The sequence below is a fragment of the Siniperca chuatsi genome, linkage group LG17 (genome assembly GCF_020085105.1).
Source record: "Siniperca chuatsi isolate FFG_IHB_CAS linkage group LG17, ASM2008510v1, whole genome shotgun sequence".
NCBI lineage: Eukaryota > Metazoa > Chordata > Actinopteri > Centrarchiformes > Sinipercidae > Siniperca > Siniperca chuatsi.
In genome coordinates, this window is record NC_058058.1 from 21866618 (window position 1) to 21887530 (window position 20913).

At 40.5% G+C, this 20913-nt stretch overlaps 4 protein-coding genes across 8 annotated transcripts in view; 3 read left to right on the plus strand and 1 right to left on the minus strand.

The window, feature by feature from the left end:
* The first annotated feature begins 224 nt into the window (after positions 1-224).
* LOC122864219 (gap junction beta-4 protein-like) lies at positions 225-2402 on the plus strand. The gene is made up of 2 exons (XM_044171464.1): positions 225-1610; positions 1769-2402. Exons 1-2 carry the CDS (start codon positions 1075-1077, stop codon positions 2055-2057), a joined length of 825 nt encoding a protein of 274 aa, XP_044027399.1. The 5' UTR covers positions 225-1074; the 3' UTR covers positions 2058-2402.
* Positions 2403-3511: 1109 nt separating this feature from the next.
* LOC122864221 (gap junction beta-3 protein-like) lies at positions 3512-5312 on the plus strand. The gene is made up of 2 exons (XM_044171468.1): positions 3512-3656; positions 4115-5312. Exon 2 carries the CDS (start codon positions 4202-4204, stop codon positions 4931-4933), a length of 732 nt encoding a protein of 243 aa, XP_044027403.1. The 5' UTR covers positions 3512-3656; positions 4115-4201; the 3' UTR covers positions 4934-5312.
* Positions 5313-6195: 883 nt separating this feature from the next.
* Positions 6196-14401, plus strand: LOC122864220 (keratinocyte-associated protein 3-like). Of its 3 annotated transcripts, XM_044171466.1 has the most exons (7): positions 6248-6433; positions 6663-6767; positions 7312-7508; positions 8475-8534; positions 10221-10409; positions 12755-12901; positions 13041-14401. In XM_044171466.1, exons 3-7 carry the CDS (start codon positions 7350-7352, stop codon positions 13434-13436), a joined length of 951 nt encoding a protein of 316 aa, XP_044027401.1. In that variant the 5' UTR covers positions 6248-6433; positions 6663-6767; positions 7312-7349; the 3' UTR covers positions 13437-14401. The 3 variants fall into 3 exon arrangements, with proteins under 3 accessions (XP_044027402.1, XP_044027401.1, XP_044027400.1); XM_044171465.1 differs by lacking the exon at positions 6663-6767 and having other exon boundaries at positions 6251-6433; XM_044171467.1 differs by lacking the exons at positions 6663-6767; positions 13041-14401 and having other exon boundaries at positions 6196-6433; positions 12717-12901.
* Positions 14402-14721: 320 nt separating this feature from the next.
* LOC122864222 (hippocalcin-like protein 1) overlaps positions 14722-20913 on the minus strand; it is a 76852-nt gene continuing 70660 nt past the window's right edge. For all 3 annotated transcript variants that reach the window (XM_044171470.1, XM_044171469.1, XM_044171472.1), the window contains exons 4-5: positions 18734-18839; positions 14722-17780 (exon numbers count right to left, since the gene is read on the minus strand). In XM_044171470.1, the coding sequence (XP_044027405.1) occupies positions 17683-17780; positions 18734-18839 (204 nt within the window). In that variant the 3' untranslated portion in view covers positions 14722-17682. The remainder of the gene's footprint in view (positions 17781-18733; positions 18840-20913) is intronic.

The following is a 20913-nucleotide window of genomic DNA, read 5'->3' on the forward strand; positions in this document are numbered from 1 at the left end:
ATATATATATGTATGTATATATATGTATGTATGTATATGTTTGTATATGTATGTATGTATGTATGTATGTGTGTATGTGTGTATGTGTGTATATATATGTATATGTATATGTGTGTATATATATATATACACATACATACATGCACTTTCTTTCCAGATATGATCCATTGTAGAGATGATGGGCCAGGCCGCGGACCACCTCCTCAATGCTGGACAATATATAAAAAACTTCATCATGGAGAACCAGCACTCTGAGGGTGCAGACGGGGCTGAAGGTATTGTAACATTGATCTTATTTGCCCCATATGGAGAAAAAAAAGTGCAAATATTTGATTAATTAGAATCTAATATGTGCTACGTGGAGCTGCGCAGCTGTATCGACGGCCTCATAAAGGTAGTTGTTTATGACTGTATTGTGTAAAGACTGAATTAATATCAATTATTTGCACACAAAAAATCCTTCCTATGGGTGAGCTTTAGAGGTGGTGGTAGGTGGATTGTTTTACCCTTTGGGCAGAGCCAGGCCAGCTGTTTCCCCCTGCCTCCAGTCTTTATGCTAAGCTAAGCCACATTTTCTGGCTGTAGCTTATATTTATCATATTTAACAGACAGATGAGAGTGGTAGTGATCTTTTCATCTAACCCTCAACAAGAAAGCAAATATAGGTATTTCCCATTAAGTCAAACTATTTCTTTAAATGTCTTATACTGAACTTGCAGTACCCTGAACAGCATTGGGCTCGTGTGTGAATTAGTATCTTGCAATCTCTCTGCCTCTCTATCTCTCTCCTGCCTCTTAATCAAGGTGTTTGCTATCACCAACTCCACTAGTGACTGTAGCAGAAGAATGAGTCTATGTTTGCTTTGTCCAATATTCTTCCCTCCCCTTCAACCTGTGCCAAAAAGGCAGTAGTAATAAGTACTATATTAAAAAGCGTCTGTGCCTGACGTGCTCAGTTCAGTTTGTGTCTGAGCCATCTGTATTTCAGCACTCAGCAGAGAGGCTGCCACATTTTGGGGTGTTTGGGGCTTCTTTTTCTTCAAGGTGGTCCAACCAAACATCTGAAATAACACCATGAACTGGGCCTTCCTTGAGGGCCTCCTAAGCGGGGTGAACAAATACTCCACGGCGTTCGGTCGCATCTGGCTCTCCATCGTTTTCATCTTCAGGCTCTTGGTCTTCCTGGTGGCCTGCGAGAAGGTCTGGGGTGACGAGCAAAAGGACTTTGATTGCAACACCCGGCAGCCTGGTTGTCACAATGTCTGCTACGACCACTACTTCCCCATCTCCTACACCCGACTCTGGGCTCTCCAGCTGATCTTTGTCACCTGCCCGTCCCTTCTTGTGACGCTCCATGTCTCCTACCGGGAAGAACGTGAGCGCAAAAACCGCCTGAAGCACGGAGAAAACTGTACCCCCCTGTATGATAACACAGGGAAGAAGCGAGGAGGTCTTTGGTGGACCTACTTCTTTAGCCTGCTGTTTAAGATGCTGGTGGATGCTGTGTTTGTCTTCCTGCTGTTCTACATCTACGAGGCCACGTTCTTCCCACCGCTGGTGAAATGCAGCGAAGAGCCATGTCCCAATGTGGTGGACTGCTACATTGCCAGGTAACCTCCAAGGTTCTAAATTCTTAAAGATCCAGGAATCTCAATGGCTGACCATGGCTTCTGACCTCCACTTGAAAAGCTAATTTCTCTAAAGGAATCAATTAATCAATCAATTAATCTTGCACTACCTGTCTCATCTCTGACCATGTCTTCTTCAGGCCCACAGAGAAGAAAATATTCACCGTCTTCATGGTGGTGACCAGCTTTGTGTGCATCTTCCTCACTCTGTGCGAGGTCTTCTACCTGTGTGGGAAGAGGTTCTGGGAGTGCTGCCGAGGAGGACCTCGCTCAGTGAGAGAAACCTCCTTTATGATGACCAGAACCCCTCTGAATGGGAAGGAGAACTCAGCGTACAAAGAGCCCGTCCCGGAGAAGGCCAAGATGGTCGACAACGGAGAAGCTGTCAAAGAGAGTTCAGCCCCAGCGTACAGCATAGCTGTCTCCTGAGAGACACATATCATGTTAATGAGTTTGACTTGTGAGACTAGAACAAGGTAAAAACTATTAGGTTAGGTTGCCTTTGTACTGTTGGCCAGATTTATCTGCAAAAGATTTGTGGTTTTAAAAAAAATTGTTTACAGAGGTCATGTCTTTATTGTTTTATATCAAAATTATGTAACGATTTTGTCCCTTAATATTGTTGAGCTGCATATGTATTCTTTTTAAAGGCTTGTGATCTAAAATAACTGATACACACTTAAGGTGATTTACTGTATTTTGACTATTTATATGATTATTTGTTACATTTCATCTGTATGGCCACAAAATAAAATTGCTTTACTTATTCTGAGATGTGAGAGCTGCAGTGTGTGTTTGTTTGACTCAAACTGGAAATGAGGCAAACGCTTCTGTATGAGCGCACATAATGTACCGAGAAATGAAGATTAGATTTTCTAAAGTAAAATCCTGTGAAATTTGCTTAACCACACATTCCTCTTTTATCCCTGTTCGAAAAGTTTTGGAACTCTTACATATTACACTGATTACCTGTCTGTGTATCATTCAGGTCATTTTTTCAAACAAGAGCTTTGTCAAATGTGTTCTCGGCAAAGACATCTTTAATGAACCTGCAACATGCAGGGCCGACACAAATGGGCGCAGTAGTATAGAGTAAATTGAACCAATAAAGAGCTCGATGATGGATTACAACATGTTCAAAAATAATCAGAAAAACCACAACGTGACGTACCAAAACGCCTTGGGTACAAAATGATCTACACATGGATACTGATAAGAGTAGCCTTATTGACAAAAGTTGATAAAATCACCGCTCCTACACTAAGTTTCAGACCGCCTGAATGACAATTAACCACATCCTGCGATCCTTCAAAAGGCCGAGAGTAGATTTGTAAAGAACAGTATCATAAAGCTGAGTGTACTAATAAGGCAATGACTGCAACACATTCTTACCTGAGAAAATGAACAAGCAAACCCGAGTCATATCTGATTTTGTGATATGGGCGCTCCGTATCTCAGGTGTATTTTAGTGTAAATGATTCCACAGCGCTTGCACAAACAAATTTAAGGCGGTGGCCCTGTTCGATTCTGATTAATCAAAGGCTACAAAGGGCATGTCTCCACAGCTAATAGCAAGTCACCTAAATGGGGTTCACTAAGGTCTACTTGTTATTTATTATACTGTAGCAACTTCATTAATCTGCACAAAGTCACACTCCACAACCAATTACCTCGTTTGGTCAAACCACTGATGCGTCTTTTGCTGTTTTCTTGGACTTTGTGTTTGCTGTATTCACCAACTTCAGTAAGGGTATCTCGTAGTAAAAGTGAGTTTAACAGTGACTGTTCTTGGAGCTCTTGGCGTAGCTGAGTGTCCTCTCAGATAAATTGATGCTGACAAGGAGTAGTTAGAAGTTTAAAGGTAAATTCTGGGTGGATGCCAAAAGTGGCCACACCTCCAGATTATGACCAAGAGTAGAGCCTTGTACGCAGTCAGTATCAGAGACCCACTGCAGGAGAGAGGTTTCCCATAGTCTGTTTCCCAGACAGGGGACACGATGGACTGAGTGGAAGACCTGTTTTCTTCTGGTAAGCTAAGACATTTTAGTCAGGATTTTATAATTGTATACTGTACACGACCTTTAAGGGCAGAACTCAGTGTGGACTGCGGAGAGAACATTTAACCAACTCGACCTTCGAGCTTCAGCTGAAACTTGACTTGAAAGTGTACAAGGCTGAAGCCAAGCGTTCCGCTGCACTGTGGAAGGTTTTATGTGTTGAACAAGTGTTTCATCAATTATTAAAGGCATCTTTCTTCAAAGTGTCAAACTTTGTAAGTAGGGAATTGAGATCTCATAGCTCTCAAAGAAATGGTTTGATCCGAAAAGAGAACGCCTATGCAGTGAAATATTTGGAACAGATTACAGAATATTTTGCTGAATCAAAGTTGATTTGATATATTTTTTAGTATTATTTCACTCCTTAAAAAACATGGATTTCTCTGGATAATTGCCTAACTCTGTCTTTGTCTCTTTGTTGTGTTCCAGCTCCCCATTTTATAAAGTTTCCCCTCTGCGACATTTTAAGACTTCTAAAGACTCACAGGTCACAGGAAGCCAGTCAAAGCTGAACTCATGGATTGGAAGTTTCTCCAGGGTCTTCTCAGTGGAGTCAACAAGTACTCCACTGCCTTCGGGCGTATCTGGCTGTCAGTGGTCTTCGTCTTCCGGGTGTTGGTCTTTGTGGTGGCCGCAGAGCGGGTCTGGAGCGATGACCAGGGACACTTCGACTGCAACACCCGCCAACCGGGTTGCACCAACATCTGCTACGATTACTACTTCCCCGTCTCCCACATTCGCCTCTGGGCTCTCCAGCTCATCTTCGTCACTTGCCCTTCCTTCATGGTAGTGCTGCACGTGGCCTACAGGGATGAGCGGGAACGCAAGTACCGAGCCAAGCACGGCGAGGACACTCGGCTGTACGACAACACAGGCCAAAAGCACGGCGGTCTGTGGTGGACTTACCTCATGAGCCTCTTCATCAAGACCACCTTCGAGATCACTTTTCTCTACTTGCTCCACTACATCTACGACAGCTTCAAACTGCCCAGGAAGGTCCAATGTGATGTCAAGCCCTGTCCTAATTTGGTGGACTGCTACATATCCCGGCCCACTGAGAAGACCGTTTTCACCTACTTCATGGTGGGGGCGTCCGTTGTGTGTGTGGTGCTCAACATCTGTGAGATTTTCTATCTGATTGCTACCCGGGTGGTGAATCTCAAACATCGAGGCAGTGTCCACACCTCGTCTAGAAAGGTCCACCCTGACACGGACTGTGCTGGCTGCAAGTCATCTCTCACATCATAGCTGGAGACCCAGTGTAGGGAATCAATATTTCTTCATATGCCTCTAATTAATTTACTATAGGGTGATCCTTTTTCCCCTTGAGGTTATTTTCATTTAAAAAGCAATTTTATATCACATTTTATGTGTAATATAAATACATTGTATTTTGACCCAAACAATCCTGTGCTCTGTAATGATATATTTATTATAAGTGTAATAAATATTTCAGAATTCTGGCCGCTGTACATCATGAAGTAACTGATCATTATTAAAGGAACTGGGCTGCTCATATTTGCGACCACTGTCACCATGACAATGACTGAAACTGACATTATTTCTTTTTGCATTCCCTAAAAAAAGACTGTCAAAGCACTGAAAATAAAGGGTTTTTTCAACTCTGGCGAAGTGAAGACCTGCTTCCTCCTACTTTAATGGCGCGATTTCTCCACCTGGTGGCACTAAAGGCATACGACATTGTCATGTGAAGGTGGAGATGCCTTCAGAAAACAGTGCAATGATTCCTCCCAGTCCAATTATTTTGTGATTATGTATTAGCCTATTTCTACTGCTTAGGCAATTTTGCATTCCTACAATATTCCTAAACTATAGCTTCTGTGGTACTCTTTAGTAACATCTTTAAATACAGTCTATGCTTTAATACTAACGTGATATATATATATATATATATATATATATATATATATATATATATATATATATATATATATGTTTGTTTTTAAGTAATATAATCAGACCTAAAACGAAGCGCAGTTGTCTGTCTTGTTTTTTCCAGGCTCTGACAGGTGTTGACACCGGAACTAGCATAATAGGTTAACCATAATTAGTACAAAAAAACCCCCTTTATGAATAAAGTCAGTTGACTGTAGTGTAGCCTACACTAATGTATCAGGCATGGCCATACATTGTTTTCAACCCAAAACAAACCGGGAGGTGCTAACAGGTGCACCTGCGCTCGTCTGCATCAAGGTTTCCCAAATTCATTAGCAACTTTGGTTTCAAAATAAAAGCATGAAAGGTATTCTCAAAGACAAAATACCTGTTGGAGTGTACGTAAGGAGCATTTTAGGAGATGAAAAAGTATTTTAAGTATCAATTAATAAACCACATATTTTTACTAAACAATATAATCTTAACTTTGGTATGTTCTTCATTCGCTTTACAACTGCACTGTTTGCACAGTTCTTGCCATTGTCCTAACTTACCTAACTCACTTACTGCATGCGATTGCTTGAGGAAATGTCGTTACTGTGCTTATGACACTCTTCAAAAAGCCACTCTGATAAACTGACACGCACAGTATGTTCGTCAAACTTACACCGTTAGTGATACATTCTTAGATAAGAATTTATTTTGAAAAAATTGAGCAGAAGTAGGCACTTTCCGTGTGTGTCGCCGACTGACTGCTGCCTGGAGCTCAGTGTGGAGAGAAGAGCGGACACGCTGATAACGACGCAGCGTCAGTTTAAACGCATGGTCCCCTGACAGAGATGGCCGGGACAGGTAAGAAAAGTTGACTGAAATGAATCTAAACTGCAGACATGTGTTTGTTTGGGTGTGGTAGTGGTGTTGCACACCAGTCTGGAGATTAACTCTGGAATGGAGAGCAGATTGACACAATTTTAATAAACACCTGTATCAAAGTGATGAGTCCTGAGATTTTACATTGGTTTACATTTGAAGTAAAACTGCAAATTGAAGTAAGTACTTCTGATCTGTTTTGAACCCGCAGCCTTTGGCCCACGTGGTTCAAGTATCTGAGGCTGAACTGTGGGAATGCTATGTGAAATGCAAAATATCCCCTCTGCCTGTGGGTTGTCTGTGTGAATGCAGGAATGTGAGTGAGAGAATTCCCAAAATATTCAGTTGTGAAATTGTCTTGACATGTGAGGATGGGAGAGGCGGCCTGGTTAAAATAGAGATGTGTCCTATGTTACATACATACATACATACATACATACATACACAAATGTAAGAGGTGTCACTCAACTATGTCATGAGATGTGCCATCTAATTTTCACGGGGGGTGGATTATTATCAAGCCAAGTCAGTTTCTCTGTAGTTTGTCACTTTTCAGATGGCATTTCATATGCTAGGTTTCTGTGTAATGTAAAATGTAGTCTCATTCTTCTTCGTGATCTTTAGCCAACTCTCATACACTTATTCAGGACAGTCCCAGTTATGTGTTTAGCAGCTAATCATTAATACAAGTGACTTCTCTGCCGTGGTTTTGACCTGGCTCTTGTGTCTCTGATCAATACAACATGGATGATGTAACATTATCTGAAATCACTGCAACTCTCTGTTTTGTACTGTGATTCTTTATTTTTTTTCACTGCCTGCAGCATTAACTTGCTTCTCCTCCTCCCTCCCCTCCCCAGGAGTGTGTTGTGCCAGCCCGGAGGAGCCCAAGGCCCTGATGAAGATAGGTCTGAGCATGGTTTTCATTGGCCATGTTAACTTCCTGTTGGGAGCGCTGGTGCACGGCGTGGTGCTCAGACACATCGACCTCCACATTCAGGCCGGGGCCATTGAGTACGCCATCTCCAACGTGGTCGCTCTCACCTCCGGCCTTGTAGTGAGTGCACAGGCATATAAGAGTCGTGCTGATCCTATAGCACTTCTATTAATATTAATATTAAGGAGTAAAAGGGGATTTTACAACTTGTTCTACACATTATTTCCATTAGATTTAGAATAGATTCTTCTTTGACTTTGTAATGTCAGGGCTGTGCTTGCACCCTGCTACACACAAATCACCCACTCCTTCAGAAAATGTGCCTAGAATTGATCATAAAGTACTGTGGAAACCTTTATATAACCTTTATTTAAATAAAAAGATCAATACTATAACAAAGGGTTCCATAAAATGTTGTTTTTATTGCTTTTGAAAAGCCATTTTGTAAAAGTAACACGCACACAAGTGTGTGTGTGATAAAATAGCTCCACATGGCCCCTTTACAATCATGTAGGAACGTGTTAAATCCTGCAAATGATTCTCGGTCCAACACATCACAGGATCCTTCTAGTCATTAGAGTTCCTTTATAAAACCACTTTCCTAAACAAAGACCCCTTGAAAACCTCATTTTTTTAAATCTACATAGGGAATACATTTAATTTAAATGTCATTTCCATTTTAAAATTTAAGAAAGCAGTTGTTGAATCAATCACAGATTTATCTGATGATCTCAAATTGATAATTCCAGTCGCTAATATGAATTAGATGTAAAGTTAAAGTTTTTTTTCTTTAGGCCTTGCAAAAACCACATTCGAAACACAAAGCCACTAAAACACATATTTGAAATGCTTGTAGTTATAGCACAGCGGTGGTGTTGAGAGGAATCATCTTTTGACTTTCCCCGTGTTGCTTCCTTGAGTGTCTGGGACTGGATGAGAAATATATGATGTCCCACTATCATTTTTCATTTTGTGGTAATTTTGTATCGCGTCTGTCATCCCGTTCCCCTGTATAGCCGTGGACATAGCGGTTGCAAACGGAGCATTATGAATGTTATTTAAATCTCATCTGTCTTGTCTCTGCAGGGAATTGTTGTTGGCGTTCTGACTATTGTCCTGTCTAAAAACAAGAAGAGTAGAGGCACGGTCAGTATCACTTATGTTTTTCTGATAAATAGTTTTTTAGTTTTTTATTTGAATGTTCTCAAGAAGTGATTTAAAAACTCTTTAAAAAAAAAAAAACAGGCAGGAATCTATGAACAGTACGTTCTGACAGTGCTGCTGTCAGTCCGTTCCCCTGATGTTTTCTCTCTTCTACTCTTTCCATTGATCCTCCCACTTTGCCAGATCAGTATTCTCAAAGCACTCTTTGCTAATTTTGATCTGTCTACCTGCCATCCATGTACACTTGCTTTCTCTTTGATATTTTCATGGTGCCTCAGGTGAATGCAGCCCTGCAGGCCCACCGCCCCCCCCCCCCCCCCGGTCATGCAGCGCGGCTTCTCCTCTCTGTTTATTCAGTCAGCTGTCGAGCTGCTCGCACGGAACTGACGAGGCAGCGAGCTGAACAGAATGAGTAAACCCAGGCAAACCTGCCGCGATAAACACCCCCCCCCGTTTCCTTTGTTAGTGAGAGCAGCCGTGAACTGGGCAAGGCAGCGGTTTCCCTCCTCATCCGTCTCGGTATCGTATTCTACAGTGGCCATGTTCATGGTAATGAAGGAACATGTCACCCAGTGCAACAGTGTGGCCCATTGATTGATGATTTTAATAGTTTGTTTTGGACAACAATGGAGCTCGATGGCACAGAGGAATAAGACGTATCAGGATACTATACTTTGGATACAGGCACAATACTTAGTAGGATCAGTAGGGCTGCAACTAAAAATTATTTTCATTATCCATTATTCTGTTTTCTTATTAATTTGATTCTTTCTTCGATTTAATTGTTCATGAAATGTCAAAAAAATAGTGAAAAAATGCCCATCACAACTTCACAGAGCAAAGGTGACATCTTAAAATGTCTTGTTTTGTCTGACCAAAAGTCCCAAACCCAAATATATTCAGTTTACTATTATGTAGCAAAGAGAAGCAGCAAATCCTGCAATTTGAGAAGCTGGAACCTGAGAATGTTTGGTATTTTTTCACTTTTTTTGCTTAAAAAATGTCTGATTCTAAATCCAGAAATGTAGAATTGCACTTCCATTAAGTTGGGGAGCTCACAAGAGACAGATTTAAAAGAAAAAGAAAAAAGATTGGTCAAAATTATTGCAGCAGTGGCCAAAATATCCTGACATAGTCCCTAGTATGGCAAATGATCCAAAAAAACTGGATCCTACAAGTCCCATAATGCAACTCAAAAGCTTTTTCGATAATGCCCACGTCTTTCAAACGCCACACCCCATGTTCGCAGCACAGGCTTTTCGTTAAAACCTTTAAGTCTCAAGCCCAAACCAAGATAACCCTGGTGACATCATCAGGTAGAACTTCATGTGTAAGATCGGAGGAGTGCCTTTTGAAGCCTTCAATCTTTTTTTTTTTTTTTTTTTATGTATTCATGAACATATATAAAATTTTTGCCATATTTTCATGTTTAACTTTTTTTTTTTTCCAATTTCTGGTAATTTGCTTCCATATCTCATATTGTACATGCTGCCTTAAATCTGCCGTATTTGGTTTGTTTGTATTAATATTTGTTTTTTCTTTGCTGTCCTTTTCTCTATTTACTGTTGCAGATGCCCCAGTTTCCCAACTGGGAGCTTTAAAGCTTCATCTTATCAGTCATCAGGTTTCTGATTGTTTTTCTTGTCTGTCCCTCTGTTCCTTCCTCAGATGTGGTCCCTTTTCACAGTCGGTCTGGCTGCAACTCTCATGGCAGCAGCTTCAGCCATCGGGCTCACCGTGTCTGCGGTGAGGGCCATCATTCATGGCGGGCGGAGCCTCCTGACTCACTGCCGCTTCCCCGATGCCATTGGCTACGCCAGCATCACCGAGTGTCCTTTTGACCCCACGCGTATCTACGTGAGTGTATTAGTGTGTAGACGCTGAGATCAAGGCATGAACCGTGGCCTTTTCTGCAGCAGCTGCCTCTTTGAACAGCTGACCATTGTCACTGCGGCGTAAACACAACAGATCGTTGTGGCACACCATGGTGGCTGTGTCCCGTGTGTGTATGTGTGTACATAAGGTGTGTACATACGGTGTGGGAGAAGGAGGGAGGGAGTGAGTGTCTCGTCTTTTCTGTCACTCAGTCAGTCACATTCTGCAGCCGGTGGGCTGGTGGCAGAAGTGCTGACCCGACCGTGTCGGTCCACTTCAGGCTCTGTCCTGTTCCAGTGTGCTACAGATGGACTGTCAGGCCCTCTCAGCCTCACAGCTGCAGCCACACATCAGCAACACTTTGGCATTTTAGCACGGCTAGTAGTCTACAATGTGTCAGTTAAGTGACCTTAGTCTTAAGCTGGATTTATACTTGATGCAAGGGGTTAATGGCAGTCCCGCTGTAGGTACATACAGGTTGTAGCTAAGTGTTTCACCCATTAATAGCACAAACGCAGCATTAGACAGATGTACAACCCTGGTAGCAATTGTGTTTACATTCAGTCACTGGGAGCCAGACTGTCAGATTTAGATAAATAGGTAGCACTTTACTTTAAGCCCCCATATTTAGCATTTATAAGAAGAATTAAAAACCTTTTTAATAAATGGTTTATAATGCACTATAATGTAGTTGTCAGTAACTATAACTCATCCTGTGGAGGCTGCTGTCTAAACAGATAATAAATACAATATAATAAAAAAAACAGTTGTAATAATATACATTATGTCTTCATAGGAGAAGTTATAATTGTTGACAAATACTGTACATTAATAAACACTTAAACATATTATTGTATCAGCTTACAAATACATTATAAAGTTATAAACATTTATTAAATATTTGTAACTGCTTATAAATACTAAATAGGGGGCTTTAAAGTTACTGAGAAATATTTTATGTATTTGTGGTTACTTCAGGCGTCTTCATTGCAGTTTTGCGTGTTGCGATGGGCAATATGTGCAGCTTGTCGCTTATAGTAACAACAAATACATCAAAGTGTATATAGCAGCAAATGAGGTGGTAGATTTACCTGTCGTGTGCTACAGTTCACCTCAGTTAACCTAAAAATCACTTAATAACCAAATACTCCTCAAGCTAATTTAGCAAAGCAATTATGTGTGAGCATGTAACTATAGCGACTTGTTGTGCTAGCTTTAGCTCGTATGCAGGTAACAACAATGATAAGCTGTCCAAAGTAGCTAACATTAAAGGATAATTCCTGTTTATTACTACTTGGGCCTAGGTTTCGTAGTTTTGGCATCATTCCTATCAGTAATGATAAAGTCTAGTCGCTGAGTTAATTGTTAAAAATGGGCAGGACAGGTAGTCAGACGATCAGACAAACTTATTTGGAAGAGAAAATTAAGGTGAACGGTAAAATCTACGCCCAAACTGTTAAGTTTTCCATAAATGAGATATTATTGGTGTCATTTTTGCGCACGTTTGGTTTTACCTCCCAATAAAGTCTAAAAATGATGGCCATAAATAAGAAGGAAGTCATAGGACGGTGTAGTCCCTCATTCGTCCAGGAGTGTTCTATCGTAGAAAAGGTTTCAGTCGTAGTCATCTGGACACTGTTTTCAGAATCAAGACGTTTCGGCTCCCATCCGGAAGTCATTCTCAATTGAGAATGACTTCCGGAAACCTTTTCTACGAAGGAAGTCATAACACACCAGATTGTTATCCTATAATCAGAAACTGAGTTACAGAGGTGACTAACTTTGTTGTATTCTAGTGAGACTGCAGACCATGTTGTTCACTCAGAGTGGCCTATTAGCTAGGGACCTCCAATATGGCTGCCAGAGGGTGCATTACATCACCTGAAAGTGTGTTTTGGACTTGTGCTTCAGATATTCATAGTTGCTGTGATGATGGTTATGCAAGGTTTATTTTTTTTTTGTGCTTCCTGCATATTTCATCATGAATTCCAAAGAAAGCTCCAAACTGTGAACTATAAATTTCATTCTCTTTGTAGTCTGCCTAACAAAAGGCAGCTCTTTTTCTTTGAATTCCCTCTGTGCACTTTTACTTTGATACATTCTGCTATGCATGTTTTATTCACAATGCTGACTCTCCTGTGCAAACGTTACCTCCCAGACCCACTGCTGTGTTTTTGCAGCGCTCCACAGCCATCTGAGAAAAATATGGTTCCGTATCATTACCCACACTGTAGCCCTGATAATGTGAAGCTTGTCTTGCCTCAAATTGTGTTCTTTATGGTCCAGCAGGTGGTTTCCACTAACTTCACTCCTCCATCCCTCCTCAGAGTACCACTCTGATCCTTTGGGTGCCTCTGATCGTGACTTGTGTCATCCAGATGGTGTTTTCTGCCCGGTGCTTTGCTGTCTGCGTTTCATTCCTGGGTTTGCCTTGCTGCCCTAACAGGAAGAGGACCAGAGACTATGGCAGAGCGGTGAGCGCCTCAAACATACATTGTGCTGCTTTGAAAATGGAATCCTTTAGATGGTGCATACGACTGTTTTCAATAGAGCAAAATTAGATTAGATTATTATTAGATTTAAAAAACATCATAAAATCATTTCTCTGTGTAGCTCAATGTGGTGAGGCCGATGGAGGAAGGTGTGCCCTCTCAGTATACTGAACCTCCAAGACGGAATACTGAACCTCCAACACACTACACTGAACCTCCAACACACTATACTGAACCTCCAACACACTATACTGAACCTCCAAGAATCTTCCGCGAACCTCCAAGACGGAACACTGAACCTCCAAGACAGCAGCGGGGACCTCCTCCCCCTCCACAGCATCTTCCCCGTCAGCATCGGAGTCTTCCTCCCTCGCAGAGGCAGCCTTGTCGCCAGCCGCACAGAGAAAGGTCAGACAGGGAAAGGCAGGAAACGAGGGTTGGCAGCCAGCAAAGGGCACCGGAGCAACATCAACTGCTGGAGAGGGGTACGCTGGAAAGGTCCAGCTTCTGGATTTAGCCATGTTTGACACGTCAGAGCTTCTTGAAGTGCTGTGAGGGTATATACTGTAGTTCTAGCTACAATACTAGGATTCAAACATCCGTTTCCTGTCAGTACTATTACTAACTACTAACTATGACCTCAGAGCTGGAGATGTTTTATCTAGCAGTGGAGCTGAGCTCACACCCGATGTATGAATTTTCTCAGACTATTTGCACAGTGTGCAGGATCCCGGTTATGTGAGTGTGTCTGTTCTTGTATTTTTGTACTTGGGAGGATTTGCCTCATCTGTCTATCTATAGTTCGACATTTTGGGAAATGCACTTAGTCGCTTTCTTGCCGAGAGTTAGATGAGAAGAACGATACCACTTAAATTTTATTAAGTGGTTAAGTACGGAGCTGTATTTAGGAGGTGGTTAGCTTAACTTAGCATAAAGACTTGAAGCAGGCTAGCTAACTCTCTCCAGTGATTAAAACACCTAGCAACAACTCTAAAACTCATTAATTAACATATCTTGTTTATTTAATCCACAACTTAAACTTAAAACCACTTGTATGTTTTGTTTTTTTGTGGTTGGTGTATCTTGAACTTGGCTAGGCTAGCTGTTTTCCAGTCTTTATGTTAGGCTAAGCTAATCATCTCCTGGCTCTAGCTTCATATGCAGTGTACAGACATGAGAGTGGTATCACTAACTCATGGCAAGATAATGAATAAGTGTATTTACCATAATGTTGAATAATGTTTGGTTTTGGTTGGTACACACATAATGGAGGCAGGTACCATAGAGATAAGTGAAGCAATATAGTGTACAGAGTGCGTGTGTGCGTGTGTGTGTGTGTGTGGGTGTGCCTTCAGTCTTCTACCTGTTTTTGCAGGGGAGTGAACCTCTGGTGTGTCTTGCCTGTTTAAATTACTGACAATCAAGTGTGTGTGCATTTTTTGTGCAGTTAAGTAAGTAAATAAATAAAGTGTTTATTCATAATTATGCAGCCACTTTGTGTGTTCTGTATCTGAACTCTGTAACTGAAAACATTTAATTTTAATATGTCAGCAGCTGTGACCTGACAGGTATGACTGGTTACACACATGTACACATCCTGACAGTTGGCACAAACACATTCACCCACATCCTGTCAGGTGTATGTAATAAAGACCTACAATGTACCATGACAGGCTGCAACACTTTAATGTATGACAGTAATGTTCAGTTGTCAGACCAGACATTAGCCTTGTCCACTGTGAAATGCTCTGCTCCTTAATACTTTCCTAAATAACAAGAAATGAGGAAACAGTCCACACGTGCAGCTTTGAAACACATAGTTATATTTCGCTTTCAGGTCCAACGGAACAAACATGACATCCTCACGTGAGGTTTTCATGCAACAGAAAAATAGGAAGGAATAAAAGGGAGGTTAGGAAGAAAGAAAGAAGGGGGTCTATTTATCCAACACAAGGTACCAGTTCATCAGAGGCGATGAGAATAGAAAAGAGATTCAACTGTAGTAGATCAGGTGTAGCAACTGTTGTTCCTTATCCTACCAGCAGAAGGCAGTGACACTATAGGATCCCCAAAGCAGAGGCTGGTTAGGAAACTCCTACTCAAATGTTTGGTACAAGTTAACCTTAGGTTAGTCCTAATGTCATGTGGATGCAGCTGCACCAGCACAGCTCTCAGCCTCTCACCGGTAGTTCACTTTGCCACCACTGCACACAATAATTTAATTTGTGAGGTAGTGAAATGCTGGGCAACACACATATTGGGCAGAAATTGGCCATTTTTAAAAATCGTTGATGTTTGTCAGTTAAGTCTGGTATGACATATGAGGTTCTTCTCCGACTAGCTAAAGGAAAAAAAAAATGTTTTTATCTCACATGGCAGACAGAGAAATCATCCCAGTTTAATGGAAGTGTGCAAGGTTTTATTCCTCAGTGTGTAAAGTGACTGCTAATCCACCTGAAATAATTGCATTAGATTTCAATGAAGCATTTCAGTGTGCCATTTCAAAAGGATTTTCTAACATTAAGAATAAAATTATGGAATAAATACCGAATCCTTGTCCCTTTTTTTTAACTGAGGAGCGGTAGGGTAAGGGCATGGACGGGGTCAAATTTAGGGATTTTGAATATCAGCTTTGCTAAATACCAGTGGTTCAAAGTACCAACAGTAAAAGTACTCATTATGCAGAATGAGCCCTGTCAGTGTGTATATTATGTTATTGGATCATTATTATTGATTCATTGACATGCAAGCAGTGCTTTAACATTGTAGTTGGTAAGGTTGGAGCTAATTATAACTGTTTTATATAATTTTGGGCAGTTTAATCTATAACAATACAATATATTTTATAAACTGATTTGGGTGTAACATCTGAAAAGTAACTGGTAACTACAGTTGTCAGATAAATGTAATGTATTAGTAATTACAATATTTCCCACTGAAATGTGGAGTAAAAGTATAAAGTAGCATAAAATGAAAATACTCCAATAAAGTACCTTAGTTTGTTTTACCTAAGTCCAGTAATTCAGTAAATGTACTTAGTTACATCCCACCACTTCTAAATACCAAAAACACTAATACATTATACTTATATACCAATATAACAGTAATATATTTCATAATAACAATTATCCTTAAGTGCTTTTGGATGGTCTTCATTTAACAGGCTTGACCTTCTTGTGCATCATATAAAGAAACATTTTGATTGAATTGAAAATAGTATTTTTGCTCCAAACTGTGACTTCATTGATAACATCGAGGAAACACATCCCCTCCTAAAAGTAGGTTTATCACTTAGGACTTGGAATTGGAGAGACTGATGTTTAGAATAGGTGTCACAGCCACTGATCAGATTACTACATATGTCTGGAAACCCTGAAAAATCTAATCAGAACAAGTATCTGCACTTGCTCCTGTCTCCTGAAACATGTCCCTTCATCTAACTGCTCTGTAAGCAGACTAATCCAGGAGGTTATAAAAGCATTCAGCTAGTGAGTGATGAACGAGCCCTTAGTGAGTTCTCTGTCTGTCAGAGGAAAAGAGAGTGGGAGGAGGGTTTGTCCCAATGCAAGACAAGTATTCAATCATTTCTGCCCGGGACAGTGCTGAGGAGGCTGCAGAGCTACAAAAAGATACCGCTGTGCGTTAACTGTTTTTGTGGATTTTGTCATCGTCCAGTTCGTAGGATCATGCAGTATAGTGACAGGTTACAACTATCTTAAGTTTACTGCTTGTTGTTAAAGAACTTTAAAATACTTACAAATTAAGAAACAACACAACATGACAATACTGTAAAAGTTAGCCTCAAGCATACAGTGCATATTCACATGCACGCACACGCATTCAGACCAAATGCACAGCCATACTTTATAAACACATGGCGGCTCAAACGATATGTGCTACTGGTGTCGATCAAATGCATTATGGGACACCTTTATTTCATAATCTTCCACTTAAACAAATCCGCAAATCCCAAAGAGATCAATCTCACTCTCTCTCTCTCTCTCTCTGTCACTGTAAAGTGGAATATGGTCATCTTTAACAACATATCAAAGTAAAAGCACAATAATAAGAATACAAATGAATAAATAAAACATGAAGGAGGAAAACAATATGTACAAATGAAAAAAAAAAAAAACATTTCAACTTTAAAAATCAACAAAATGCCTGTAGATATCAATAAAAAAACCAAATGAGATTTTAGGCCTTCTTTTTCTCAGCGAAAGATCATATAGCAGTAAAATCCCACTAACTCCCCACACACCTCCACCCCGACCACCCATAACACTGCCTTTCCGTTCCAAAGAGTGTGCACCATACATGAAGACAAATGTACTTCATCTCACGATATAGATAGACGTACAGTATATACATGATATACATGTGTGTTGGAGGAGACGCTGAGCAATCCCCACCCTGCAAAAAACATCCACACTTTGTCACAAGCTCCCTGGAAATCCAACGTTCCAGAGAGAGAGAGAGATTTTCGGGAATATTAGCGGACGCCACTGTCGGCTGATCTTTAAATGTATGCATGTCCCTTAATTTTTCCCAAATATAAAAATGAAAGTGAAATGATAGTGATGACTTTTCTTAGCCTCCTTAAAATTCCTCCTCCACCCTTGCACACAACAACAACAACAACAAAAATAAATAAATAAAAATGATATGATATGAGAGACGAGAACCATCATGCATTGATTTGAGTGACTGTTTCAGTAGCAACAGACAGGGTGAGGAAGAAAGGGTCGTAGCAGGGCAGGGGTTCAGAATTGGGAGGCTGAGCTGGGGTCGCACTGGAGTAGCCGGACGATGGAGGGGTCGCTTTTGGCACCTTTGATAAACTCCTCCAGGGACAATTTGCCTACAGGGTAGAAGGAGAAAGAGAAAACAAGAAAAAAAAGTCACTATTTTGAAGGAATATGACCCTTGTTACATGCAGACTACAAAAATGCCTATTTGCATTAAGTCAATATGGTGTCAAAAATGGAGACCGAAGATGAAGAAAACTAAAAAAACATTCATTTTAGGAATTCTTCTTCTATCCATAGCACTTACTAATTACATAAGCAGATTGTTTTGGTGTGAGTTGCCGAGTTTTGGAGCTATCGCAGCAGAGATGTCTGCCTTTTTTGAATATAATGGGACTATGTGGCACTCGGCTTGTGGCGCTCAAAGCGCCAGACAAATACATTTTAGAAGTCAACAGCAATGTGTCTTTCCAGAAATCATGACCAGGTTACTCAAGATCATCCACAGACTTTGTTGTAGGAACTATCTGCAGAAAGAAAATAGTTCCAGTGCAAAACAGTGCTGTGCTGTTGTAAATATGGGACGCAAGGTTTGCTGGAAGATAGAGCTCAGTTGTGGAATGGCTACTTCACATGGAAGAAAGAGGGCTGACAAAGATATTTATTTGGGATGGACAGCTTATTGCATCTTGGTCAAAATGGGTTCAGTCAGGCATTTTTTAATCATGAAAAGATCAACCTTCGTCTGTTAGGAAAATCTATGTTGTTGGCTGAGAGAACAGTGAGCTAATAATGTATGGACTACATGTAAAGGAGTACTGCATACATTTAGGATGATAAAATAGGAATAAGCTAGCGAGGGATGGGCCAAATGTACGGCAAAAAAAAGAAAGAAAAGAAACTGACACATGCGGTCCTAAATTCTCTCAAAAATCTTGTTTCCAATAAAATGAGCACATGTCAAAGAGTATCGTCAATAAACTGTCACATTCATCCCCCATTCCTCACTCCACTCCGCTCCTCTCCCTCTCTACAGCACATTCATGTTGCCATTTCCTCCTCTCACCGTCATTATTGAGGTCCATTTGTCTGAAGATCTTATCCGTCCTCTTCTCCGGCGTGGATTCATCCTCTGGCATCTTCATCACAGATGACACCATCTTGTAGATGGCCTGATGGAGAGAGTGAGAGAAAGAAGGGGAGAGACAGGGTTGGGTTGGGTGGGGGTTGGGAGAAAAGAAAGATAAGTGAATTCAAGCCAGCAGGGACCCATTAAGGAGACTCAGCAGGACTAAAACCCGACTGAACTGAAGAATAAAGTCACTGTGGCTTTCAAGATGCTGATAAACACGCTTTCTAAAGTCCACATGATTCACTAACATTTGTTACTCCTGATGCCAAGAGCTGGGCAGCTTTTCCACAAATACCCACGCAGGGTCTGTACAGCTACAGAACCACATCATCATCCCACAGTGACATAGACCACATGTGCCAGCAGGGTAGGGGGGCATGTGAGCAGAGCTTAGTGTATTGATCTGATACATCTTTATCTGTTGAACTGATAGCATTAAATTAACCTCTGTGAGTGAGCACAGAGAAGCTCAGAGTATCAGCTACCCCCAGACACGGATCTACAATCAGCTTACGTGCCTATTAAATCTTCTCTGTTGGGAGCACAGGGTGTAAGACTTTAATTAATTTAATAATATGTCTCAGTTACGTGACACAAAGAAATTGACTTGTTTCAAAAAGCATCAGTAGTTCGAAACAGACATCGATTAATACTCTCTTAAAATAGGTAATCTGCAAACAGAACACATTTATTTATTATAATCCATTATTTATAATTTACTATATTATTTAAAAGAACGGTTGGAGGGAAACTGAGGACCGCAGGTGTCATGTAAATGGCTATAAAGCATTTTATTAATTGATATCTAACAGGACAATAAAAGCTGGACTTTAAATATGAATCTATCAATATGTCAAATTAAAAAGTTGTTCAATAAATACATCAATTGAAAATAGATTTAGTAACACCTAAATAAATAGTAGAATTTTAATATACAGTACGGGTTCATTTTAATCAGAAAATTGGAAGGGCAATTTCTTTTTCTATGAAAGCTACATAAAAAGTGTAAGTAGTAAGTGGGCCTTGAGTTGAGATTTTTTTTTGTCAAAGAAAACATTTAATTTCTAACAGAGGGACAACAGGGATATCTTATTGTTCCAGTGATTTTTCTGATTCATTTATGTACTGTATTTATTAAACAGTGCTGGAGTAATACTGCAGCCCTATCTTACACCTGTTTTTGGGGGGAAATTTTGTCTTTTCGTTTCCTTCTCCCTATACCATTTTCAATCAATTTCCGGATCAGGCCGTAACGCCAGATTAAGTCAAAAACCTATTAGGAAAAAAATGTGTCGACATTTTGGTGGACGTTTCTATTGATTAGGGTGTGTAGTGTGAAGAGTTGGTCTGTTGTCCGATAATGTGGTGTAAAACAAATCTGACTTCCTCTATCATGACAGTCTCTCTCTCTCTCTCTCTCTCTCTCTCTCTCTCTCTCTCTCTCTCTCTCTGTGTACAATGACACAATGGGCCCCTCCTCTCTCATCCAACGGTGCGTAACCTCAATGAGCCTGAGGATAATCCCAATATTCTGCACACTCAGGGATAAACTCTGGTTAAATTTAACTCGCTAATCCATGAGAACCCAGTAGTGCACGCGCGCACACACACACACACACACACACACACACACACACAGAACATACAGCGAGATCCTCAGTCCAATATCTCGACATATGAGTCTCAATTTCTTCTTTTGAGTGTGATAGGATTATATACAGCACTAATGTAGTACTGTACTTAGTCTTCATGCAAACTGTTGCCTGTGCCAATACTGCAGTCATCACATTAAGTGTACCTATTAGTCTTTGCATATGAGTGCTTGAGCCTTATACGAATGTATGAACTTACATAATTAAAGTGAGCATTTATCGTAAGCACTTTCTCTGCCTGTTCTTGTTAATGCAAAGGTCTATATGATTAAATAAAATGTACAGTGGTGCGCTTCTGGGAGATTTGAAGGTGCATTGACAATGCTGCAGCAAGAAAAAAAGATATTTAACCTCCTGGTGAGGCTAAATTTGTTCTTTAAGCATATTATATATCAACTGCACCATATGTGTTTATTAAAAGCAAAGTTAAGTTTGGTGACTAAGAGATTTATGACATTATTT